Below are 27,561 nucleotides of genomic sequence, written 5' to 3' on the forward strand. Positions count from 1 at the left end.
TTACTGAGTGCATACTTGTAACTGCCATCCATAGACTATTTACTGGATGTACCGTTCACATTGTTACTGTTTTATTCTATAACACAGCTACTGTGTATTCTGGGAAATATCATTTAACACAAATACATTGAGAGAAAGTAAAGCAAAACATGGCTTTTGCAAGTATTCAAGATGACCTCATACATGTAAGGTTATTGAACAAACAGCCGCTCCTCCACAGGTTCTTGACTTTGGGAGTTGAGAAGGTTCAAGGTGTTGCCACTTGAAGCTGACAGGCAACATTCCTCAACCTGCAGGTATTTTGAATCCACCTTCGAGGGAGAACTGTATTTTTAGAATGCATATTGTTGTTTTGTGAACAGATTTAGATTTTTCTTTGTTCTTTTGAGGTTTGTTACGACAGATCAGAATCAGAATCAGAATCAGAATCAGCTTTATTGGCCATGTATGCTTACGCATACATGGAATTTGTCTCCGGTTTCCACTCCGCTCTCAATGTACAAACACAAATTTACAATAAACAAGACAATGTATATATAAAGAATAAAAAAGGGCAGCAAAAAAGTAGAACGGATGTAGGTATAGACATTTAGTTACATTATATACAATATAAGTAGAAATAGATATTCAAGAGAAAAATTGTATATATATATATATATATATATATATACATGTGAACATAAACCTATAGACAATGGCATGAATTATAAGTGGTGGTAATAGTGCAGTATAACTTATTTATTGTTCATGAGAGTGACGGCCAGTGGAAAGAAGCTGTTCCTGTGTCTGGTGGTCTTGGCGTACAGAGCCCTGTAGCGCCTACCAGAGGGGAGGAGTTGGAACAGCTTGTGTCCAGGGTGTGAGGGGTCTGCAGAGATCTTTCCAGCCCGTTTCCTGACTCTGGAGGTGAACAAGTCCAGGATGGAGGGCAGGCTGGAACCAATGATCCTCTCTGCAGACCTGACAATCCGTTGCAGTCTGTTCCTGTCCTGTTTGGTGGCTGATCCGAACCACACAGTGATAGAGGAACAGAGAACAGACTGGATGATGGCTGAGTAAAACAGGATCAGCAGCTCCTGAGGTAGGTTGAACTTCCTGAGCTGGCGCAGGAAGTACAACCTCTGCTGTGCCTTTTTCCGGATGGTGTTGATGTTGGAGGCCCACTTCAGGTCCTGGGAGATTGTGGATCCCAGAAACTTGAAGGTCTCCACAGCAGACACAGTGTTGTTGTGTATGGTGGGGGGGGGGGGGCAGTGTTGGGGGGCTCCTCCTGAAGTCCACTGTCATCTCCACAGTTTTGAGCTTGTTTAGTTCCAGGTTGTTCTGACTACACCAGAGGACCAGCTGTTCAACCTCCCGCCTGTACGCAGACTCATCACCGTCCCTGATGAGGCCGATGACCGTTGTGTCGTCTGCGAACTTCAGGAGCTTGACCGTTGGGTCCTCTGAGGTGCAGTCGTTGGTGTAGAGGGAGAAGAGCAGTGGGGAGAGCACACAACCCTGGGGGCGCCAGTGCTGATAGTCCGGGTGCTACATGTGATTTTCCCAGCCTCACCTGCTGCGTCGTGTCAGTCAGGAAGTTAGTGATCCACTGGCAGAAGGAGGCTGGCACAGTGAGCTGGGAGAGTTTGGGTTGGAGTATTGCTGGGATGATGGTGTTGAACGCAGAGCTGAAGTCCACAAACAGAACCCTTGCATATGACCCTGGGGAGTCGAGGTGTTGCAGCATGTAGTGCAGTCCCATACTGACTGCATCATCCACCGACCTGTTTGCACGGTAGGCAAACTGCAGGGGGTCCAGCAGGGGCCCTGTGATGTCCTTCAGATGGGTCAACACCAGTCTTTCAAAGGATTTCATGACCACAGACGTCAGCGTGGCGGGCCTGTAGTCATTCAATCCTGTGATGGAGGATTTCTTGGGGACCAGGATGATCGTGGAGCGTTTGAAGCAGGAGGGTACTTCACAGAGCTCCAGTGATCGGTTGAAGATCTGTGTGAAGATGGGGGCCAGCTGGTCAGCACAGACTTTCAGGCAGGAGGGTGACACACTGTCTGGGCCTGGTGCCTTCCTGATCTTCTGTCTGTGGAAGAGCCGACTCACATCCTCCTCGCAGAACCTCAGTGCCGGTGGGGGGTCGGTTGGAAGAGGTGAGAAGGAGGCAGGGTGTGTAGGTGGTTGTTTGATGGTGGGGGGTGTGAAAGTGGGCTTATCAAACCTGCAATAGAAACAATTCAGGTCATCAGCCAGTCGGTGATTGGTCTCAGTGGGGGGGGATGGTCTCCTGTAGTTCGTGAGTACTTCCAGGCCTCTCCAAACTGACGAGGGGTCGTTGGCTGAAAACCTTTTCTCCAGCTTTTCAGTGTAGCTCCTCTTAGCTACACTGTGTAGCTCCTCTTAGCTACCTTGATCTCCCTCAATAATCCCAATAATACTGCTGTGTCAAATTGTTCTTAGTCAACAGGGCTGTAGTTTTAGGTGCAGTGGTTGGACATTATCTCCAACAGCTGAGGCCTCTTTGCGTGTTTAAATGCTGCCTGGAAATCATGGGCTAAATAATTCCCACTGTTAGAAAACAGCTGTTTTTCTAAGCCGATGGGAGAGAACTGAAGACACTAAAGAAGAGATACAGTCTCTGTGTTGAATTTCTGAATTCTATAGTAAAACACCTTTGATCCTGAAGGAAAACTGTTTCCCTTTCAACTATATTTGTATGCTTTGTACCCAGATGTTTTATGCCACACAAGATGAACGTGCCTTTTTGACATTGCTTCTACCTGTGATATGTCAGGCATTTCCTGTATTAACGCTGCACAATGGAGGATATGTACAGTGATACCACATTCCACATTCAGTTTTTGTTCTGTGATGTATGAAGCTCAATATGTAGCCAAACTGCATTCATGAAAAACCAACGGGACAAATTAAGTAAGTTCATAGAAAAGTTTATTTTTTTAGAAAACAAATATCAGTACAAAAGAGGTGCAGAAGGCGCAGACGCCTTTGTTCTTTTCGACAGATGGACACGTCCAAACAATAGCAAATAAATGACAATGGCAACAAAAGCATCTTGTTGGAAACCTCTCATTATTCTTAATGCAGAGGCACCATTCTGGTTCATTGGCCATGTAGGGCATTAGGAGATCACAGGCAGTGAGCATCTGCCTCCCTCCATAAAGCTAAGTTTAAAGACACAGACACGTCAGGCTCGAAGGGGGCACCGATCACACACACACGGGCCACGTCCGTCTGAACACACTGACATCATCGGCGACACAAACAGGAAGCAGAATCTTTCATCAGTATCCCCCCCCCTCCCCTCAGAGAGGTGGGGGCGGTTCAGACAGGCCCTGCGGGTTCATGCGGTCCTCTCCTCCGGCTTTCGGCAGAACATATGGGCTCTCAAACTATACAGCGTGAAGTAATAAATTATACATTAAATAACAGGTTTTAAATATGTTTCATCTGAGCGTTACGGGGAATACGCGATGTGTACAAAACTTTGTAGTGCAAAACAGGAGTTGGGCGTCAAGTGCACAAAACGCATTCCCCCGGGATCGACACATCCGCAGTCAATAATACCACATAAAGAGAGATATAAGCTGCCCCCTTTCTTTTATCTACCATTCAAATGTTTGTCCACAAATTTCATCAGTAGTAGTAACAGCAGCAGTAAAAAAAATAAAATATAAAAGGCCCATTAAGAGAAGTCCAATACAAAAAACGGTGCGCTGTCAGTTTCTGCGCGCTACTGGCCCCATCCTCCGATCCCGAGCTCCTGCTTGTAGCGCTTGGTGAGAAAGTTGGCCTGCAGCGTGAGCTTTGACAGCACCCCTTGCAGCCCGGTCAGGTGGTACTGGAACTGCTTCTGCAAATCCTCGTCCTCCTCCTCGTCCTCCTCGGACGACATCGACGCGGTGGACGCGGTGGAGGTGGTGGACATGGACGAGTTCTTGCGGCTGGTCGTCATGCTCTCCTTGCGCCTCTCGTCGGCTTCCGCGCACCGCACCCCCCACTCGATGTCACAGCGGATGGACTTGAGCAGCTGGTAGTAGCTGTACATGTCCCCCTCGTCCTCGTCCGACTTCATGGAGCTCATCTCCCTGTCCTCCTCCAGCGGGACGTCCCGCAGCATAGTGGGCAGCATCACGGTCTGGTCCATGTTGTTGACCGCGCCAATGAAGCGGTTCATGGCGCAGAAGAGGGAGTTCTTCTGAGTGTAGGATTCTGGCAGCTGCATCATCATGTTGACGAGAGTTTGTTTTGTTGTTGCTCCTTCTGGAGCAAAAATGAAAGCGATCCGAGTTTCTTGTCTTGTTTGTTTCTCCTCTGTGAGTGCCCCGCTTTAATTCCGGGTTGATCGGCTTATAGAGGAGCGTCTGCCTGTCAGTAATGCTGCAGCGGGGATTGGCTGTCCTGTAAATCAGGCGACTTTAGTTTCAGCCCCTGATGAGCGTCGGAGCGCTTGTCGTGGTTTCTAGTTTGCAGGAAGAAACGGTGCGTATTTATAAAGGCTGGGTCTTGGTTTAAAGGCGGTCCCACGACCTGTTTGTCAAGTTCTGCCGCTACAGCTGAAACCGGACCCAAATGAACTGAAGTAGCACCCGGAAGAGCACAGGGGTTAGGCACATTCTTTTTGAAGAGTGGCTTCAAATTGACAGCAAGGTGTTGAATCCAACTCCATAGAGTGCAGATCCAAAATAAATCTACAACAGATATCCACTCACTTATCAACATCCCGAACAAACATTGCTGTGCCGTGATTATGTGCGATGAGATGTCTTCCGGAGAAAGAAACCGACAGTTACATCACCACAGCCCACATTCTGTTCCGATGACAAGCCATGGGTGAGACCCCGTCCGAGCAGGACCAGTGACATGAATATTCATTATCAAGGCCATCGGACCACCGCTCCCAGCCGACTGTGCAGCCAATGAGATGACGATTTCCTCGGAGGCGGGACAAGTCGGGGTTGGACCAATGAGGAAGCCACTTTTGACTCACGCTAGAGAACAACAGAGGCAACAAGTGGTCAGAGCGTTGAAGCCTCGATTTCATTCATAGACTGACTGTCAGTGTGTCACCAGCGGTGGAAGAAGTATTCCTTAAATACAACTACCAAGAGGTTGAATATAAGTTGATGTACTCCGGTACAAGTAGAACTCGTAAAAGTATTGTTCGCAAAATATACTTAAAGTTTCAAAAGTAAAAGTAGTCCCTCTGCAGACAAAATATCCCCTGATATGGAGTAAGTGACATAACTGGTATTATTAAATATGATCAATGTTTACTGGCGTAGCTGGTTCAGGTGGAGCTGGTTGTGATCAGGTAGTTCAGTCCAGTGGTTCCCAACCCAAACGGTCTGAGGATAAATCTGAGGAGTCATGATGAGATGATTAGTGGGGTAGGAAAGAAGAAAACAACAAATGTACACCTGAAAACTGTCGTTAAAGTTATCGTGATATGAGACTAGAGTTTGACATCTTCATGTCCGAATATGGCATGAGTCTTTTCCTGGTTTTAAAGGCTGCATGACAATAACATGATGTTATCATCTGAACTAACCAGACTGTCTAGCTGTTCTATTATTTGCCTTGAACCACTCACTAATTATGTCCACATTTCTGATGATTACATGTCAAACAATATCATTGTGTATATATCAAGTGAAATCACCAGTGGTCAACCGTACAGCATCGGGGTATCTGGTCAAAATATCATGATATTTGATGCCTGTGTTTGTGGATCTCACTTCCCAGAGATCCAAACAGTGTCGCCTTTCCCAGGAGTGTTGCCACAAATACCCGGCTCATAATACTGCAAAATGCAAAGGCTTTCATCAGTGGGCTCAATCACCATGTTGTTACCTCATTTGGTGATAGTGACCAAACAGACATTGATTTAAATGAAAATGTTCTACTTTATTTATAAATGTAGCCTACTTGGTTATTTCCCACCACTGATCACCCCTAAAACTGTGTTTTGGCTTATTCCCTCTATCATTTTGACTAATTGTTCTCTGTTTAGTAGATTTTTAGAGCTCCACTGATCGGTCAACACAAAAGCTAGTGGAAAACATAGCGAGAATCCAGGATGCCACATAAGTGAAGTAATTGGTGCTAAATCAATGTGCACAACAGTCATACAATGTGGAAAGAAAATGTCATAAAAAAATAAAGTTCACACTTTATTGAGTTCCACATCCATAGCAGTCCTTGCAGGGATATTACAGGCCTGCTTATCTCCCCTCAGGGTAACTTTAGTCTAAGCCAGTTACAGTACTGACAAGCTTTTCAGATTACACCTCAAAACAAACTGTTGCACCAGCCAGTTTCCAGCAGCATCGGAGAACAGCTGATTCCCCCCTGCACTTTCGGGAGTGCTTGGTCTGAAACCTGAGCTTTGGTAAACACCTCTGGTCAGACTGAAACTACAGAGCAACATGTTTTTTCACTGTGTAGCCATCAACAAAAACATAAATCCACCTGTCTGTTCAATGAAAACATGTCTGACTGATTCGGTGAATGACTATTTAGAATAGTTCCGCAGCACTATTCCCACAGGAATGACAGAGAGGAGGGAGGGGAGGGTGGATCTGGCTGAAACTCCATCAGAGGTGTATTTGGGCACAGGTTGTCCCCGTACAAGCAAATGAATCATTGTCAAAAGAAAATTGTTGCTCAGCTAGAATGGGAAGAATGTCAACGGCAAAACCTGCTGGTTGAGTTTCTGTCTCTCTGTCTCTGTCCCACCTACATCTCCTTTTCTTTTATTCTACGTCGTTACCACAACTCCCTGTCCTGAAGCTACTGGTGGAACAAGTATTCATACTCGAGTAAAAGTAGTGACACCACAATGCTCCTTTATCAGTAAAATCCCTGCATTACAAGTAAAAGGATCACAGCTAAATGTACTTAAGATATGTATTAGGCCTACTAGCTAATAGATGAACATAAGCAGGATTGTAGCTGCTAGAGTGACGCTTATTTAGTCTATATCAGAGGTCTTCAACAGCAGGCCCGCGACCCCTAGGGGCTCCGCGGAGGTATTGCAGGGGGGTCCGCGAAATTTTTGTTTGATTTTTTTTTCTTCTTTTTTTCTGTCCATTATTTTAATAGTTCAGTATTGTATGAAAGATAACAGGTATCTTTATGCATGGCAGTGGCACTAATAGGCCATCACTCATTTTCGTTTCCACCTTTATGTTTAAAATGAAAACATCAGTTTGAATAGCTTGTATGTATGATTATCATGCAATTGACAGACAATGTTGATATTGGCATTGGTATCAGCTGACAAGGTATGTTTATAAATGGCAGTGGCACAGCCACCCTACTCACTGTAAAAAAGTACAACATATCTCTCTGAAATGGAGTGGCATTAAAGTATCAAATTGAATTACTCAAATAGAAGTACCTTTAGAATTGCTATTAAGTACAGTACTATGGAAGAAGTACACAAATCCTTTACTTTAGTTAGTTAAAGTAAAAATATGTATAAAAATTCCAATCTAAGATTACTTAGATATAGAAGTATTAGCAGCAAAATGCACTCAAAGTAACAAAAGTAAAAGTACTTAAATTGCAGCAGAATGGTGTCTGTTGTAGGAAATTTGGGGTTTAGAAGTGTGTTTTAAGAAATTCCAATAGAAGTGTTTAATGATTCATAATTAAGAAATCATAATTAGAAGTGTTTTGGAATAATAATTAGAAGATTCATAATTGTAAGTGTTTTAGAATTTGTAGTTAGAAGTGTTTTGTAGTTAGAAGTGTATCTTAGTAGAATTTGTAGCACCTTTATATTTGTTTGTGAAACTTGTGAAGGTTTTTGCCAAAAGTTGCAAATCCTTATCTTTATATAGAATGTTTATCGTAGGAGTGTTAAGCCATAAAAGACAGTCATTGAATGTATTAAACTGTGAAGAATAGCCAAGGGAAAGTCAGACTTCTAGACAGACATTTGCAGGTTGTACCCGCGCGAGGGTTTTCGGAAGCCTGACGCCAGGAGGAGGCAACCGAAATTAGCCAATAGGAATTTGGACAAAAGGGGGGGGATTTCAAACTGTATGAGGAAGTGCTGGAAGGGCTATTCGCTCTTCTTGCTCGGCTCTCAGCGTGGAAACATCTGTGTTTTCAGGCTGAGTCGCGAGTGAATAGCTTTTCCACGCGGATCATATTATTATATATTCTGTTAGTAGTGTACTTCATTCTGTAATTGTATTAGCTTCAGTAGGATTAAATACTTTTAATTGTAAATCAGTATATGGTAGATTTATTAAGAAGCAACTCTACTGTAAAACAACAGTGGAGCGTGCTCTCCGGCCTTCTCTCGGTGGGGAAGATTTCAGCCTCCACACCGTCAGTGTTACATTATTATGATGATTAAACATATACACAGCATTTCTATGTTGCGCCTAGTTAAGGTGGTGCTGATTTTACTGTAACTATTATTTGGGTTAAGGATTCAAGGATTCAAGGACAATGTATTTTCATTCTGCACAATGAAATGCAGTTATAGCCCATTTTCTACACAATAATAACACAACAAACAACCAAACAAAAACACTTGTGCACTCCTGTGCATTTCTTTTGTACTTGCATCAGGAGGAAGTCAACCAGCAGCAACAAAACAATTTTCTGGGCCGACATCTTGACATTACAATTTGACATCAGGGAAACACTGTCCTTCAACTTTCACTGTGTTTAAACACCAAGCATCATGAACACAGAGTCCACCTCCAATGGTCACACTGGAGACCAGAGATCTGCTGCTGTCAAGTTGAATCTTCAATAATTCTTCATATATTAAAATATGTCGACAGGTTTTGTATCTGAAACTTACTTTGCAACATCTACTGCTGTCAAAGAAATAGTGAAAAGTACAATATTTCACTCTGAAAGGCTGAGGAGTACAGCTTGGAGTTGTACTTATATACAATGGTTGAGTAAATGTAACTGCGCTATTTCCCACTCTACCACATCCCCTCAATCCCAAACCTGCCTCAGCAGCAAAACTACACAAACACAAGCTGACTAATCCCCCCCCCCCGAGTGCCCCACTGCAAAAAAAACAAAAAAAAACCCCCCCACCAACCCCCCCCCCCCCCCCCCTCTGCAGATAAACTGATCCCAGATCCAGTCAGAGAGAGAAAAGAAGCAGGTCAGCAGATGTGCACCTCTGCTGATCAGATAGGAACAGCTTCCTCAACCGGGCTGTCAATCAAGGCCCCCACAGACTCCCTCTATTCTCCTCGTGAAAGGCCATTCCACTTGTAAGGGGGGGGGGGGGGGGGGGGGGTTGTACTGTGCATGAATGTGACAATGCAAACCCTGGACCACTACGGAAGGGTTCTTTCTCGATTGTGTGTAGTGTTAGGAGCTGGGCATCCACCGATTACGGCGGGTGTCATCATCATCATCATCCCACAAGGCTTCAAAGGGAGAGAGGAGTAAGTGGAGGTGGGGCTGGGGATGGGGGGGAGAGGAGGGGGGCTGCGCTGTGGGAACAGGCAGCCTTGAGTGGGAACTCGAGTACTTGTCATCACGTCTGCTGCGTGTTCCCTGAAACGTGTGAGGCACGGGTGTCTAAGTTCAGCGGAGAAGCTGGAGGCGAAAGCAGCCGCAGCAATTAGAACGACAACAAGCACAACAGCTCTGATCGCAGACAGACGGGCGGAGCGGAGCGGACAGGCCCGCTATGCTGCTCTGCAGCGGTGTAATGAGGTTATCGCTGTGGACGGGAGAGGTTCTGTTCGAAAGAGAGAAAAGCTTAATGCTCAATTAATGAAATACATAGTGAGATCATATTCAAGCAGTAAAAGTATTGTCGCAGGTTTAATACGATTTTTTTTATTCTGAACAAAATTGCCATTTAAAAACACATTTCTGTCACACTGAGCCACGTGAGCCGCTTATTGTTATGATTTGAAGCTGTTTATCTTCACTATACAATGTATTCTCCCGATGAGCAGCACCCATTAGCATCATGGCCGTAAGTGACACTGTAATGGTACGAGTCCTTTCTATAAGTGGTTTATTCATTTTATTCTGGGAGTTTGGGAGATTTCAACAACCTGCTGAGGAGTTTAGATAAGGAAGCTATTAAAATGACTTATTCCTCTGTTTTTCCAATATATTTGGATTTTAGCACTTTAAAGGACAGTTTCACAATTTTTTTTTATCAATCTTGTAAAAAAAGTCTTAAAACTTTGAAATAGGTTTGCTACATTACCAGATCCTCACATCTCCTAGATAGCAGCTCGAGGCACTTTAGCCGCTATACACAACCGAATCTCTAACTAAATTGTTAGCGGTCAAGTTGCATATTGGGTAATGTAGGCAGCGCGTTTTAGCAAGGATGAAGAATGAGTGAAATAAAAAAGAGTTTGATCCTTTCTTGTTTAGAATCTGCCCCTTTTATGTTCCAAGTTAATGCAGTTTCCATTTGACTATAAGCTTGACAAAAATATGTGAATTTAGGCTACCGTGAAAATAATAATTGAATTTAGTCGTTTTTATTTTCATTGTAAATTGTATTTCTAGATTTTTGACAGATACATTTTACAGTGAGACTTGATTCCCAGTATTCTATGGAACAGCATGTAGACCTTCATGTTGAGAAATACAATTTACTATATATATATATATATATATATATATATATATATCCTTTTGAAAATTATATCAAACATTAAAAATCCGCAGTTGAATAAACATGGCCTGGTAACAATGCCACCTGTTTGGAACGGGAGGAGACACGTTTCAGTGTTAGTTCTTTATAGCCATTTGTTTAAAAAAAAAACATGCTAAGATTCCGACATGAAGCAGAAATATAGTACACATTTAGTATTTTTGGTGTTCAAAAATGTAGTGACTGCAAACAGCCTTTTCTCACAGACTGGCTGCACGTGAACGTGTCCGTGCGCCCTTGAGTCCGGGTCTGCGCGTGTGTGTCTGTGTGAGTAATAGCGCCTCTCCGGTGGATGCCTCCCTCTAGCTTACAGCTCATTAATAAGGGCATTCGGGAGTCGGAACGGAGTGAGGGGAGCCGGGGGGCACGGAACGGAAGCCAGCGGCACGCACGCTCCATTAGCGGACCCACTGCCGCGCCGCTCTGCCGGTAATTTGCGTAACAAGATCGGAACGGATAGCGCGATCTCCCCGAGAAACGGCCTCTCTTTACCCGTGTGGCCACCGCTTTTTTCCGGCCTCGTTGTTTTGCTATGCAGCAGCGCAGGAGAACAAGCGGACGGAGAATGTGTGTGCGTGTGTGTTTCTGCGCGTGTGCGTGTGTGCGTGTGTGGTGCTCGGTGATCCGTTTCCACACACATGCGGCGCTCCCTCTCTCTCTCTTTTTTTTTATGAATCCCCTCGCCACAACTCCGTTTTCCGCTGATACCTAAGCGCCGCCACGTGGCCGAGGACGGTAGCCTGCACAGTGATGTCATCAAGTAAACCAGCCGGAGCTGAGAGGCTCTTTCAAAGAAAACCAGTCACAGTTTTATAAAATATAGTTTATTTTTTTCACTTTTGAAGAGGCCTATAATAAAATGAGAAAACGGAACAACAACAAAAAGTACAAATAAAAAAAATGCTTATGAGAAAATGAAGTTGAACATCATGGCAACAGTGAGAACCACAGAATACATGAGAATAAAAGAGGAGGCTGGTTTTGGTGGAGCAAAAGGCAGTATTGTTTCAAGTGTTATTCTGATTATTGTACAAAGTCAATTAATTCATAATAGTGAAAGTGAATGTGTGTCTAATTCTTGGTATTTGTCTTTTATTTTAGTAGAAAACAAAAGTTTAATTATTGTCTTCATCCAAGCTGCAGAGTAGCAGGAAAGTATGCTGTTCCATCACTTATTTTTACCTAATTTACCTAATTTATCCCTGCATCCATTGTTTGTTGTGTTTCTGTTGACAGAATCCAGGCCATAGGCTGGCCATTCACCGCTGCTGCTCTGTTACCCGACAACTCATATACATACCTAGCAGTCTATTTCTTCATCAACATGTCCCACATGTTGGTTGTCCCAATCTCGATAAATAGCGCACCCACCCACACAATTTAGTCTAATCTCAAGAGACTTCACCTTTAACCCAACCTCTTCTTACACTAAACCTGCAGCTGTAAATATAGCTTGTCCTAGTAATGTGTGGAAACAACCCAGATTATTAAAAACAAATCAGGAAAATATATAATTTATGACTAATACATCATCTCTTCGTAGCACAGTCTTATAGTTTAACCAGGGTCTCACCTTCAGAAGAATTTGGAAACATTTGAAGTGATCTATAGACCAGTGGTATTATTGGTAAATATATAAAACAACTGTTGAACTCAACATTTCAGAGGTACAGAGCTGTCTTCATGGTAGCAAAAAATGAACAAACACATTTGTTATTCTATATATTTATTGATAATAAGACCACTGATGGTGACTTAGTCAATAGCAGACAGCGTGGTGCCATTCTTTTCCAGTGTCTGGTGACCCCATGTGTAAGCAGGATGGTATTACAGTTTAGTATTTACAGCACAATATCAGTTTAGGGAAGGAGCGTCGGAAAACATACAGTCACTTAAATAAATTCACAGTTTAAGTGACAAGCTTTGAAAAGCTACGACCAAATACTGACCAAAAATGAAGACAGCGGGATCCACGAAATCTAGACTCTCTCTCTCTCTCTCTCACCCCCCCCCCACACACACACACGCACACACACACACACACACACACACACAAGGAAAAGACATACTCGAGGTTCAGGAGACAGTCAAATAAAAGACAGAAAAATCACTCACACGCACACATACTGAAAGAGCGATAGAAAATCACTTGGTGTAAACTTAATGCCAACCAAACCATAATAAATACACAGCTAAAATTGAAACACCTACAGGTTGCACGTCACTCTCAACAAAAACATTGGCCACAATTATTTTTCCAGTACGAGTTTTTCCTACAAACTAATCAACCAAATACAGACTAACGGCACGGTGTGCGGAATCAAAACTGTGACACAACATTTATACTGATTAGCTTATTAGGATGAGAAACATTACGTCATATAAATTACATTTCCCATAAATATCTACAGGTGATGATGATGATGGCGTGTTGATGCACTGCATAGGATACTGTAAATTCTAGATGAACACTGCTGGAGTCCTGCGTATCTCTAACATATTGAAACCTTTAAAAACCCAGAATCCTTGTCGGCAAAAAATCAACAAGATTCTAAATTTAAGTTGCTCTTTAAAGCTAATTCTTGACATTTTGGAATTTAGTCAGTTACTTTTAGATGAACCACAAGACAAGTACTGAAATATTACGAAGGTGTCAGTGTGCGCCAAATGAAGTGCTTGTTGGATCGTTGAGCAGCACATTGTACGCACAGATCGGCCAGCTGTGCGGAGGTGTGAACGTTGGCAGGACTTAACCTTCCCTCTCAATCTCTCTCCTTTATTATTCACACTGAAGACTCTGTCACATTTCATCTGACAGCCGGGTGTAACGCTATGAGTGCCTTTAGAGAAGCATTGTCATCTGTATGATTCTCTGCATTGCTTGAAGCACACAAATCTCTAAAATAACAGAGTGTAAGGCTTGACTTAGAGCCCGACACGGCCGGGTCCCACCAGCGTTTAATACTGGATTTTTGTGGCAAAATCAATTAATTTCAATGAAAAGCCAATTTGCGCCGTTGACCTATAACAAGTCATCTTGACGGATGGATTAGCAGAACTGGCCTTTAGGGGAACAACAGAGTGGCAACACTGAGGGAGTTATTGCAGCACATAAGCTGTGTAGTGTCATCCGTTTTTATTTACCCTCCTCTGTGGGCGTACAAGATGCTCCACAAAATGGACTTTTGACAGTTATGAGACAGGAGTCGATGGTGCAACTCCGTCTTTTTGGATGAGCTGCTTGAACTTATCGTCCCGTTTACTGCAGAGATACTGAAACATCAATTTCTGGTGTGACTCGGCCTTCAGTTGATTTATGCCACAACTGGCGTTATTTATTTGGTTAGTTTTCTTTCCCCTCAAAAACCCCCCCATAAAAAATATGATTGAGTTACATTAAGTATCATAAGTGTAAGTAGGAGCAAAGAGCATTATTTTAAGTAACTGTGGGCAGTAGAGCGGGACAGGTAATCGTCCCATTTGGAATCTGTGTTCTTGTGTATTTATCCCCGGCTAAAGCTGTATTTGATACTGAATTACAATCTTAACACACAATTTACATCATAATCTGCTTTTGGGTTGGATAATCAGGTCAAAAAACATCATGCCTCATCTACAGGTAAAAATACGCAAGTCGGCTCCCTTAAATTTCATATAAACTTAAAATATCCTCCTCAGTGCACACGATGAGTTCACAAAATGTCACGACCATAGGAATATACAATGGCGAACAATAGCAAAGTCAAATGCAAAACTAAACCTATCTATTTAAGTGTTACTTTCAAGCCTCGGTAATGTCGTTCTGTACAAACATGTGCGGTGGTCTTCTGATGACGCTCGGCGGAGCATGCTGCAGCCGACCGAGAAGCCGAGTTCCACCCAATTCCACTTATCTGAGACCAGCGCCGCCGTCAACCCAGACAACCCCGGTCTACCTGCTCGTTGTAGGCCGCACTGATCTGAGATATGTGCTAATGAGCAACCCTCTACATCAAGCAACGGTGGGATATGTGGTATAGAACGCTTTGATGCAACAGCGGTGAGTCGAGGAATGGTGCTTTACAGTAAGATACATTAAGATATTACATTAAGATTCACAGGCAGAGAGACGGAGGGAGGTAAATTCAAAGTCAGACGCGTGATAGTGTTTTCGGGAATTTACTGTCGTCATGTGTCAAGGCTCTTTGTCTCTTCTTCTCTTCATCTCCCTGAATACACAAAAACACAAAGACAGAAGAGTTGTGCATGAATTAAAGCACTTCGCCTTACTTCTAACATCTCAATAAATTGTTAGGGCGAACATGTTAGCAAACAGTTACCTATTTACACATCCAGCAAACACAAATCACCATCTGTATATATTTAGAGTCATGTTTCTGGGCACCCGACTGACTTTCCTTTTAGCTCTGATTTGGTCTCTACCAACTCCTGAGGGAAATATCAGGCTCTTTAGCTGCTAAATGCTCCATTATGTTCACCAGCAGGTTGCTGACTTTGTTTATCTGCTGTTTGGGGATGGACAGGTAGTGAAGGGAGAGTTTATTTTTCTGTAATGAAAATGCTGCTGCTGTGGCTAGAAACGATGCTGAAGAGCGGGTAAAGCTGCAGTCGACAACTTTGGAGAAACCAGCAAGAGTGCGCTAGATTTAGAAATGATCCAACGGAAAAACCCAGCCCTGGTTCGCCAACTCTTGTCTGATGAAAGTAGCTAGCAGCACTAGCTCTGAAAGTTGCTAAACCTAGCTGGAGAGTTGCCAAGTCGGCAACACTGACGGTCCCTCCCTTCGGGCATCCTTCCAAAGCCACTACCCCAAAATGATCATTATGAGTGTAGACAACGGACATGGCTGTTGTTAGTAGTCACAGCTGTCCAGATAGCAGCTTGTGGAAGACTTTGCTTACGAGCAATGAGCGCACAGAGAGAAGATAGGTAGACAGGCAGGTAGATGTATTACAGTCCTGCGACAGCCACAGATACCAGATATTCTTCCCTTTTTCTTTTTTTGTCAGAGCATTTGAGTTATTGATTGATGTCAGAATGTAAAGAGAATTTCAACAAATACAAAAAAAAGGTTTTATGAAATACACGACCTACCCGAGTTTTAAGTTGTTGGCTGTAAAACCAAGTTCTGACACTACGAGTGACACCTTCTACATTGTCCTTGTAAAGTTATTCATTGTTAACATAAAACATTGACTATAGCAGCTTTAACTCTGAATGTGTGTGTGTATGTGTGCATCTTTAAATGTCTCCCACCTGCCACCTCACATCAGCTAAACCATCTCATACTGATTGGCTGTGATGATCCTGGACAGACAGCAGGCCAGCAACATGCCAATCAGCTGAAAGACAGACAGACAAGTTTTTTTTTGATTATTTCACATTCGGGGTTAAAAAAGAACATTTGAATTGTCATTTTCTCAAAAATCGAAACGTCATTTCCTGTGAAACCTTCTGATTCCTGTTGTAAGAACGGCCGTGCTACAAGTGTCTCCTTCCTTCATCTAGCTTTGTTACATGCTTGTTTAGAAGACAAAGAAGAAGGATATGGAAAAGTCTATTGGTATCTATTTCTGGCAATTTAGATTGAGGTACTTGTTTCATGCAATGGGTCTTTTTTCGCCATAATGTGTCACAGCAGGAAAAGCGCAGGTGTTACTAATAACAATAACAATGGGTCTGTTATGTCCAAAGGTCCCAGTAGGCCACAACAGTGTGATTGATCTTCTTAATTAACATAATTTAATAGTAATAATCCTTTATTGATGTTTATTTGCACATCACCACCTGCAAACCCTGAACTGTTTTTTTTTCAAGTCTTACCTGTGAGAAGGCGATCCCAAACGTCACTCCCGCAATAATGGCCATGTTGGTCTCCATGAATGAAGTGACCAGCTCGTAGCAGCCCTGAAACAAAGGGGGGCAGGTTAGTTTGCAGAGGAGGGAACGGGGTCTGGGAGAATATCTGAGGCAGGTGTTAGTGTACGGAGGGAAATGGTTTTGAAAAAGCTGAATGATTTCCCCATCAGAGTATTGATACAGTCATCTTCTGACCGGTGAGAGTCATCGACTACATGAAGAACTGAGCAGAAAAATGCAGTGGCGAGCTGACCTGGTGGTAGACTTTGCTCGCGGCTAGAGTTGCATTGCGGAGGTCGTCCGGGTTGCAGTCGGAGGACTTAAAGCAGCAGCTGGCGGGAATGCCGTTGGACGGGTAATACACACTGCCAAACCAACTGGTGTAGTTATACACTCCGCAGCAACGCAGCTAGAAATATACAGGGGAGAACATTATGAGAAGCAGATGAAAACATTACTCACTGTCAAAAAATCCCATGTGAAGACCAAAACATATCTCTGAATAGTTTACGACTGACACTCAGCCCTGTTGCTTCTTATTGAAGACATAGATCTTTAAAAACAAGTCACAACAAATATAGAGTTTAATTTAAAAAAGAAAGAAAGAACTGAGCACTGTAGTTTTCAGCAAGCGCTAATCAAACAGCAGTAAATAAAAATAATATACCATAATAATAATAAAGATTGCATTTATTGGGGACTATTTTCAGCTGTGGATTCATAAATATTTAATTTATTAATTAATAAACGGCATGACACAGACAAACAAGCTATATTCAGCTTTGGCTACAAATATATAGGCAACACCTGTAAGTAGCATGAACTCATTTCAATTTTTGTCTTTTCATGGGAAGAAAAAGAGTGAGTAGATCTGGTGTAATCCTTTAAAAAAAAAAAAAGACAAAAAATCAAACTTCAACATTCATGGTTGTGTTTTGGTTGGCTGGCGATGCATGCATCAGCTGTTTCACCTCCATGGTATCGTGTCACGAGGGCCGGACTCACCCGGTGCTGCAGGTTATCCACGGCGCGGCTCGCCTCGTCCTCGGCGTTGTAGTTCAGCACTGCGTCGGTGTACGTCCTGTGAAAGGTCCCCTTTATCTGCAGCGCGCAAACACACACGCACACCAGATCAGTAAGCACGTTAAAGGGCGTGAGAGTGCTTTGCACAGCTCTAGCATTAGACTTGTTGCCAAGTGGTGAGTTGCATTGCTGACCTCATGGCGAAACACAAATCCAGAGATCCCGGCCACCAGCTCGGCGAGGAAGACGAGCGACAGGAACATGGCATACTGCAGAGAAAGAAGAAGGAGATTTGCATAGTTTGCATGATAACCCTCTGCCTAAGTGTGTCATTTGCCTATGCTTGCACACACACACACACACACACACACACACACACTTGACCACCATTAACAGAACAAAGCGTCCTGCAGCATCTATTGGATTTCTGATCCCTCTTTACAGGATAGAGTTCAGCCATTATTCCCTTTATCATGTGACCTGAGGGCTAATTAACCAGCATCCCCCCCAGCGTATCACCAGCTTCAGCATCCATGGGCTTCCTCTGCAGGTGGCGAAGCATCCGAACAGGCCAAAAACGATGATGACGGTGCCGGTGCCGATGAGGACGTACGGGGCGTTGGTGGAGTTGTCGGCGATCAGAGAGATGTACGGGCCCAGCATCAACTTCCCCCATACTCCCACTGCCAGCAGGATGGCTCCTGTTATCTAGAGGGCGGTGGGGGGGGGGGGGGGGGGGGGGGGGAGGTTGGAGAGATGGATGTAACAAAAGAGAGAGAGAGAGAGCACAGGGAACAGAATGAAAGCCGGGAACGGGCCTTTATCTCGGCACTTCGTTGGCGCGATTACAATGCCTGTGCTTTAGCAGCCGAGGCGAGGGGGGAGGAGGAGGAGGAGGAGGAGAGAGAGAGGATCAAGGTGGAACAAAAAAGGAGCAGAGCAATTAGAGCGAGAAGGAGGAGGAGACGGCAGACAGACGACACAAATTTATCTGCCGCTCGGGATGGCAATCACCTGCTTCGTGAATATGCCTGCGCGCACACACACACACACACACACACACACACATGGAGAGGAAGAGAGAGAAAAAGAGAGGGGACATATCAAAGAGCCTCTTTGATCCGAGGCGAGACGCTTCCTCCTGTTGCGCCGATCTTAGCATTTCAAATGAGGGGCTGCGGGATGAAAGAGGGCGTTGTGCGCGGCAGCTGAAGCGGTGTGTGTCTCAGCTGGGTATGTCTCACTGGCACTGGGGTGTGGAGCGGCTGCCTGATGATCCGACTCTAGCGAGGGGGGCCAACTCATCGTCCTGACCTTCCCCCTCCCCTTTCCAAGAGGAGGCTGCTCGCCGTCCTGCTGCCAGGCCCTCTGACTAGAGAGGGAGCAGAATGCCTCTGTGTGTGTGTGTGTGTGTGTGTGTGTGTGCACCCTGAAACCGGCTCTCAGCAGGAAATGAGCCAATGTGACTGCGACGGCAAGGGCTCCACCAGTTTTGCCCTCTGATTAAAAGTTCCCTCTTAACAATTAGTCAAGAATGTCCTGAGGCTTCACGTTACGTTCAAAAAATACAATAACACAGAAGTGATTAACGGCTGTATATATATATATATATATATATATATATATATATATATCTTTGCATGCTCTTAGGCTGCCATGTTCCCTCTCTGACCGTAGCTTAAACAAGCCTCTGCCCCGTCTGGCAGGGTGTGCACTTAATGACTGGGCAAAGGTCTTTCACCATGACAGATCATCAGTGTGTCCTTTGACTGCTGTAGTTTCCTAGTTTCCTAGATGTGGTCGCAGTCTAACCACAAGAATAAGGAGTCCTTCAGACTTAGACTAGGGCTGGGTGATATGACCAAAATCTTGTATCATGATATATGTCATTTCATTTCCATTAGGACATTTTGGAAATCTGGTCATTCAATAAATAAACATTCAATATAAAATAACCACATGGTTTTGTACACTCTTGTGTGAATTAAATACTTAACAAATGCTAGTTAACAAGTACTTTGAGTACTTTATATTTGTCAAGTATTACTGTGAGTAATTTCTCATTTTATTACGAACATTACTGTCAAATAATCAGATTTTTCAGAGAAATTTGAGTAAGTGTGTGCTTGTTATTGTCAATTTAGACGATGTAATTGTGCAAAGTATCCTCATACAGCGCTTCGTATGATATTCCGCTCATTACATGCATACGGCCTTTTCAGAATAATCTTCCGTCTTCACAGGAAACAACTTAGTGAGGTTTAGAAAAAGATTGTGAAATACTTAGTTAGGTTAAGCAACAGAACTACTTGGTTAGGTTTAGGAAAAAAGGAACTAGGGAAGTGATGTTCGCAAACTACGCAAATTACGTGGCAAATAAATCAACGTTGACTGCGGCCTCTTGGAGGAAAGATAAGTGTTTGTGAGACCCATCCATCTCCCTTCTGCCCACCCTGTGTGGGCTTTTGAGGTCTTCTACTTCCTCGTTCATAATTATGTGGATAACATATGAAATCATGTCGTAGGATATCTTCGAATCACGGCATGTTTTTTTCCGTAGGAATAGTTACAGACGCTGGATAATACCAGCCTGAAAAGGATCCTGATATCTTGATATATATGATTACGTCACCATATGATTATAAATGATCATATTGAATTATCACCCTGATCTAAATGGAACACAGTGAGAGTAGTTTGAGAATGTCTACCAGCTGTGTAACACGGCTCGACTTGATCGTGTGTCATGCAGACATCCACACATGAATTTCCATACCAGCACTATGACACACGAAGATGATGAGTCTCAGCTGAGGGTGAAGTGATAAGAAGGGTTATAGTGAGGGAACACACACACACACACGACACTGGCAGCTCCTGAAGGAAGCATGAGCTAAGCAACTAACGAATATTTTAATTATTGATCAATCGTTTGGTCTCTAAATGATCAGAATAGTGTCAAATAGTCAAAAATGACCATCAAATTGTTTCCACCAACGGTCCAAAACCCAAATATATTTAGTTAACTATCATAGAAGATTAAAAGAAACCACACTCAATATTTACAAAATGACTTGTGGTTAACTGATCATCAGAACCTTTGTAAGTTTTCCACAATATTGCCAGAGTATCTCTTTGTGTTTGTAACTCAAACATGTAGCTGCGGTTTCTATTACGTAAGCCAAACCTGTAAAAATGGCCGTTATTGACAAGTTGTGGGCAGTCGGATGCGAGATAGATAAATCCTCAGTGGCATGACGTTTAATGGAGCTGAACCACATCGTGAGGACTGAGAGACAGTAGATTGTCTCTTTAAAGTCGTCTCAAGAGTTGTCTGTTCAGCGTTTCTGTGACCTCTTCATCTGAATCCTCCTGCTGTGGTTCCCTCTGCTACTAGAGCTGCTGTATGCACCAGCCACATTTTCCACAGGCCTGCCAGTCGTCTGGTTTCCTATGGGATGCAATTTCTCAAGGTGCTGAGCTACATGTTATATGAACATGTATCATGTGAATCATCACATATTGTAAGTATGCATTAATACTCAGGTACTGAGCTGCTTTTCACCTATTTAGAGAGAAAACTGGTGAGCAATCGTCATTTGATGCAACAAGAGCAATAGGAGCTTGAATCAATGTATTAAATGCTTCTCGGTTTGGTGTGTCTTTTGCTTGTTCAGCAGAGTAAAAACTAAGTACTGGTGCTGTATGAGTGTTCTACATGTCTATTGATTGAATGCGACAACTTAAAGGGACAGTACACCCCAAAATCATCTGTGGGTAGCTGTAAAACCTAAGCTGACGTATTATCACCTAATAATAAGATGGTAATATTTGTAATATCATATTTCAAAGTTGATATAGCAAATTCACTATTTTCACATCCAGCAGACACGGAACAACATGAGGATTGACTTTGAGTCGTGTATCTGTCCACCTGATCAATACTTGGCCAACAATACCTCTGTTTTTGGTCTCCACCAACTCCTAAACGAGTATCTGTCTCTTTAGGGGCTAAATGCTTCACTACCTTCACCAGCTAGTCGCTAACTTAGTCCGTCCCCACTATGGTGATGAGCAGCTCATTCTGCAGAGGTGTTTGATAATTCTGTGTGGGATCTTCATTCATGTTATACAGTTATCTGAGCTATTGTTAATGTAAGGACATTGATTAGTGGGGCTTTACTTAATCAGAAGAGCGAGCCGTCTCAGGTTGTTCTCGACCTTTATTAAATATTAAATACAGACCTAGTTATCCTTAGCAAATATGATATACTATATATTATTATATACAGAATATTAATTAAAAAATATTCCTCTAACGAATGAATGGCTCTAATAGTGAAAGTGAACAAGTCTGTTTGGAAGGGATGGACCTTTAGCTCTTATTGTAAGTGGCTTTAGACTAGGAATGAGAGCTACAGTATGAATAAAATGACCTATCACAGTACAATGTCATTTTAGATCAAAATATTTATGTATATTGTGACAAGATAACATTTATATGTTATAAAGCAGAACAACTCATTTTTTTCCAATTGTTGCTTTTCGCTTGTGGATCAATGGATTAATTCACATCTCTAGGCCACTAAAAATTATGAAAATAAAACTATTTGAAAGTGCGATTAAACTGTTTAGAATTGATTTTGTGTCCTGTGATGAGAGGTTGCAAGTAGATGAAGCTCTGTAAGGCCAAATGCCTCAAAGGTTGAGAAGCAGAGAGCTAACACAGATTATATAAAGATATTAAAGGGATGGATACTGAGGTATACATCTCTTACGGTAGAACTGAAAATAATGACAATTTTCAATATTGATTAATCTATTGGCTATTTACTCAATTAATTGATCAATTGTTTTGTCTAATGTAGAATTTTGTAGAAAGGTGATGTCTGTAAATGTCTTCGACTATATTCAGTTTACTCTCACGTACGACAACAAAAAGCACCACATCCTCACATTTGTGAAGCTGGAACCAGGAAATGTTTGGCTTTTTTGCTCACAAAATAACGATTATATGATTATCAAAATATTTATACATTCGACTGGTGGCCGATGACTTGATTGGTCGGTAATGACGCCTCCTGTTTCTATTAACAGCAATTCTAGCAGCCGGAGCGGGCTGTCATTTCAGAGAGCAGTCCTCCAGGTGACCATGTACTCACTGTTTATGGCCTACATCATCAGTAACAAAATCTCTTGCCCCCCCCTGAGAGCCGCCGCCGCTGCATACAAATAACAGATCGTCTTGTCATTGCTAAAGTCTTCATTTCGAAGCCAACGGGGGAAATTAAGTCCAATGAGGAGGGGCAAGTCATCGAGTCTTCATGTGTGCTGCTGAATCCCAAACAGGCCCCCGCCTCCTCCTCCTCCCTTCATGTTGTGTTTGAAATTCAACGCCAGGCCGGCCACCCTGGTTACAGCACAGAGTTTAAAACAGGTCACCCCTCTTCCCTCCTCCTCCTCCTCCTCCTCCTCCTCCACAGGCCCAATAAAGCAACAGAAGGCGCGATGACAAAATATGCTGGCGAGGACACTACACAGACTCCACCACCTGCTCTGCATTTAACCGTCCCGCATGGAGAAGACGTTGCTATTCGCTCTTGAGATGTAATTCGCCACGACAAGCCGATGGCAGTGAGCCCCGGGGCCCCCGACATGGAGGCCACCACTGGCGAACCTCTCTGGCAAAGACAGCCGCGAAGCTGTGAGACACTTTCTGCACTCTGAAACCCGATGCTGTCGAAGGAAGACGCTCCAATCCGGACTAAATATAAAAGTTGGTATCAGTGACGGCGGCATATGTCTGCAATGCAGGCAGACACACGCGGCACAGATCTGCTTTCTAAGCCTCGGAGAACACAGAACTGTGTGTCCACCGGGACTCTCTTCTGCCAATGTCCGGAGTTAGTTTAGGAAAAAAGGGAAAGTAATCTTCAGGTCCTAAATACATTATGAAGCAACTCAACAACATTGCTGACAATATCTATTGATCACAAAAATGCATGAGAGTATTTATTATGTACAACCTAATAACTACCCACATATACATATTTATTAGCCGCTGTTGATCTGGCACATTTTAATCATGCGGCAGCAGTGATGTAATTAACGGGAAAGAGAATGTGATTTTTTTTCATTTTGCCGATGAGCGCACTAATTAGTGCTCTAAATAGAACTTCCTGGATAGTGAGTAGGGAGTAGTGAATGAGTGAATGATTTTGGATACAACCATGTTTTCAATGGTCCTTTCCATTAAGAACCCGTTTCATCCAAAGAACACTTTTTGGAAGAAAGAGCTCTTCAAGGACTGATGAAAGCATGGACTTCAAGGATCCTCCAAGCTGCACAGCTCCAGAAAGCAGTGCTTGTGGACCATGATAGGTGTGGGTTCTGCTGTAGCCCACCACATCAGCCCCCTCACTTTAGGAGCCTCATGAACCCTGTGGGTTCTAGATGAAAGTATTGGAATAAAAAAGGGTTCTCGGTAGAACCCCCTGGATGGGTCCATGCTAGCACACAAGATGGTTGTTGTGGGTTGCACTGTACATCATGTACCCTGACCCTTTAGGGGCCTCATGTGGCCCAAGGCTGCTGGACGTGGTTCACATGGCCCCAGGGTAACCTGTTAAACTAAAACCATGGTTAAGATGAAGAAATATCTATTGGATGTAAAAGGGAGTATAAAGAGCTTCTTGGTAGAACCCCCTGTTGGGGTTCTAGATGAAAATCTTGGAATATAAAAGGGATCTCGGTAGAACCCCATGGGTGGGTTGTTGTTGGGGAACCATTCAGAAGAGTTCTCTGTAGAACCTCTCATAGGGGGTGCTGGGTGGAACCTTTCACAGATGGTTAACCCTTTATGTTGAATTCTAGATAGAACCCTCTGAGAGGGTTCCAGGTGGAACTTTTTTAAAAAGGTTCTACCTGGAACCAACAATGGGGTATCTTATGGGGACAAGTTGAAGAACCCTATATGGAGTGTGGCCTTGCTGTGTCTGGCTGTGCTCAGAAATCACCCTATAACCCAAAATTACAGTCATACTAAACTGCTGGTCAGTTAGTCCCACAGTATTGTGGTTGTAATGTTCATATTGTTGTCTGCAAGAATGCTAGATTACGTGTGATCAGCTGGCCATCAAAAGGTAAACAATCCAAACCCCTCGAAGCCAAACGGGGAATAATCAAACATTATTTCACTTCTAAATCTAAAAAGGCATTTATCCCACAAATGGGAGCAAATTTATTTGGGTTGAGAGATGCTTTCTGAAGTGATCTGCTGGCTCACTTACTACAATGAGTTTTAATTACAGTGAAAATATGAATCTATTCTTCATGAGTATTGATTTATGATACTGTTTGCTTGCTCAGTATTACAGCATTTTTATGAATTTCAAATCAGCTTAAGACCTTGGCAAAACAATCCTCCAGAGGTATTGATTGAACTCGTTGGTATAACATGAGGCTTTTGTGCTGCTGTGTTTTGCTTGATACTGCAGGGCATAGCTAGTGTTTCTGCTCAGTATGTAAATGTGGTGGACCACGCAGAGAAGGAGGACACGTCCACCCCATGCAGCAGGGCACGGGTCCAGGACAAAAACAGCATACAAAGGAAGAAGAGAGGTAGTCCACACTGATATTTGCAAGATCCCCACGAAATGTTACGTGTTCTTAGTTCACATGGATGTTTGTACGTCAAACAAGCTTGAGCCTACCTCTCCTCTCCTCTTTGAGGACAAAATATTAGAAACACTCGCAACTATTTTGATAATCATTTTAGTCATTTATCAAGCAAAATGTCCACAAATTTCATGGATCCAGCTTCTCAAATGTGAGGGCTTACTTCTTTGTCTCATCTTACATCATAGTGCACTGAATATCTTTGGGTTTTAGACTGTTGGTCAATTAAAAAACACACATTTGTAGACTTCTTTATAGGCTTTAGAAGATTGAGATCAACATTTTTGTAACTATTTTCTAATCTAAAACAAAAATAATCTTGACACAGATTAATCAATAATTGATATAACTGTTATTAGCAGCTCTACTTTTAATACAATGCTGCATTAAACAACACAACCACAAAGTCAAGTTTTGTAAAGTAAAGTAAACATTTTGTGTGAAGTCTACACATTAACTGGACATTGAAAGTAAAGTATTTATACCAGGTATCTACATAACATGGTTCAAGTGCAGTGGTTAAAAGTACAATTACTCAAGTACTGTATACAAAGTATCATTTTGAGGTACTTGAGTATTCCCATTCTTTACTTTATACTGCTACTCCACTACATTTATCTGACAACATTAGCTTCTAGTTACATTGTAGATATTATTCTGAAATAATATTATTTCAGAATAATTTACAGTGTATAAGAAATATAAAAACATATGCCCCAATTTAACCAAAGGCAACATCAAAGGTGATTCTAACACATTAATGCATCGATAATTATAATGCAGTGACGCAATATGAAATGTAGCAGTCTGCATAATGAGTAGCCTACTTTTACTTTGGGTACTTTTGCTTAAGTGAGATTTGGAATGCAGGACTTTTACTTGTGTATTTTTACACATTTACACTGTGTTATTACTACTCTGGACCAGCAACAACATTAAAAATGACTTACATCTTAATGCACCGGTGATAATCATCAAATATGATAAAGGGGCCATTATGCTGGAAAATGAGTAACTTTACTTTAGACACATTTGGTGATAGTACTTCTGCAGCCTATTAGAATGCAGGACTTTCATTAATAATGAAGTATCTTTCTCTGTGGTATTTATGCGTTATTTATTAAATAAAAGATCTGAGCACTTCTTCCAACCCTGGTCAAGTGTTTATGTTTTTCTGGACACTCAGTTTAAGGTAATTAAGAGCATTTTCTACCGTGTTCCCATAGGAGTCAATGTGTTTTCTTGTTTGTCTGCGTATCTGTATGGGAATATACACTAAGGGTGCAAGGTCCCTTTAAGAAATCTATAGCAACGACCCCAAAATGTACATTACGCGTTAAGAAAACGGGGCTTCAACCGGGGCCTCATCAAACAGACGAGGCCCCTAACGTCGGGTCTCTCATCAGACACCGTTAAATCGTGACGTTACCGTCCTCCTCCGCGCTAACTGACAACAACCATGGCGCTACGTGCGCTCGGTGTGTGCTCACCGCTCCGCAGCCCAAATATGTGCAACCTGAGCACAAGTTACATAACGCAAAGCGATTAAAATCCATATTTCAGACGCAGAGTGAAGATAGCGACTTTTCATTTAGCGATATATCCGCACAACAGCACCGATGCCGTCGATGATGCTGCCGCTGCCCACCCCTTCATCGAGCACATCCCAAACACATCATGGTGGATTACGTGATCAGAAACAGAAACAGAAAGAGGACAGAGAGAGGCTACGTACCCAAAAGACGAAGGAGTAAACGATGAGCAGCGTTTTAAGGCAGGTGATGACCGGTTTAGTCTCCATTGTGGAGCGTGCGCTAGACCCCACTGTGCTTCTGAGGGAGTGGGAGAAAAAACACGTCTCTGCGAAGTGTCGCGGTGCAACCGTGAGCTGATGCAGCCACACAGCGTCACCGGAGACACGCAGCACGTTACATTATCATCCGGTTATTTAGTGCGGAGCGATAGCAGCGGCTATTGCAGAGAAGAATCAATAATGCGATTTAACAAAAGCACGATGAAGGGTCGGCAAGGTTCTGTGTGAGAAAAGCATCGGTAGAAAGTAACTAAGTACATTCACTCAAGTACCTAAGATGTAAGGTACTGCACGTGATTTAATCTCTGAGGAAAATACTATATTATTATTATCAGACAGCAATTTATTTTGACGTAGCCTAATGTATGTTAATTACATGATGTAATGTAACGAAGTACTTACAGGTACAATTGTGAGGTACATTTAAAGTTAAGTATTTACAGCCCATTTTCTGCAGCACAGTCGTACATTACATATACATAAATACAGATACATATATA

The 27,561-nt window shown here is 42.8% G+C and overlaps 2 protein-coding genes across 2 annotated transcripts; both read right to left on the bottom strand.

Annotated features, from left to right (window-relative positions):
* Window positions 1-2,927: 2,927 nt before the first annotated feature.
* LOC116395912 (mid1-interacting protein 1-B-like) lies at window positions 2,928-4,869 on the bottom strand. Its single transcript, XM_031870134.1, has one exon. It carries the CDS (start codon window positions 4,242-4,244, stop codon window positions 3,747-3,749), a length of 498 nt encoding a protein of 165 aa, XP_031725994.1. The 5' UTR covers window positions 4,245-4,869; the 3' UTR covers window positions 2,928-3,746.
* Window positions 4,870-12,397: 7,528 nt separating this feature from the next.
* tspan7 (tetraspanin 7) lies at window positions 12,398-27,170 on the bottom strand. Its single transcript, XM_031870113.1, has 8 exons — window positions 26,984-27,170; window positions 18,091-18,279; window positions 17,766-17,840; window positions 17,554-17,649; window positions 16,802-16,957; window positions 16,513-16,596; window positions 15,946-16,031; window positions 12,398-14,896 (listed from the first exon to the last, which is right to left on the bottom strand). Exons 1-7 carry the CDS (start codon window positions 27,047-27,049, stop codon window positions 15,963-15,965), a joined length of 735 nt encoding a protein of 244 aa, XP_031725973.1. The 5' UTR covers window positions 27,050-27,170; the 3' UTR covers window positions 12,398-14,896; window positions 15,946-15,962.
* Window positions 27,171-27,561: the final 391 nt, after the last annotated feature.

The sequence above is a fragment of the Anarrhichthys ocellatus genome, unplaced genomic scaffold (genome assembly GCF_004355925.1).
Source record: "Anarrhichthys ocellatus isolate YVR2014 unplaced genomic scaffold, GSC_Weel_1.0 scaffold51, whole genome shotgun sequence".
In the NCBI taxonomy this organism is placed as follows: domain Eukaryota; kingdom Metazoa; phylum Chordata; class Actinopteri; order Perciformes; family Anarhichadidae; genus Anarrhichthys; species Anarrhichthys ocellatus.

Coding starts and splice junctions, on each gene's coding strand:
- LOC116395912 (XM_031870134.1), bottom strand. CDS start 4,244: ATGATGATGCAGCTGCCAGAATCCTACACTCAGAAGAACTCCCTCTTC.
- tspan7 (XM_031870113.1), bottom strand. CDS start 27,049: ATGGAGACTAAACCGGTCATCACCTGCCTTAAAACGCTGCTCATCGTT. Junction 17,650..17,765: donor GATTTGTGTTTCGCCATGAG/GTCAGCAATGCA, acceptor TGCGCGCTGCAG/ATAAAGGGGACCTTTCACAG. Junction 16,032..16,512: donor TTGGGATCGCCTTCTCACAG/GTAAGACTTGAA, acceptor TCTGTCTTTCAG/CTGATTGGCATGTTGCTGGC.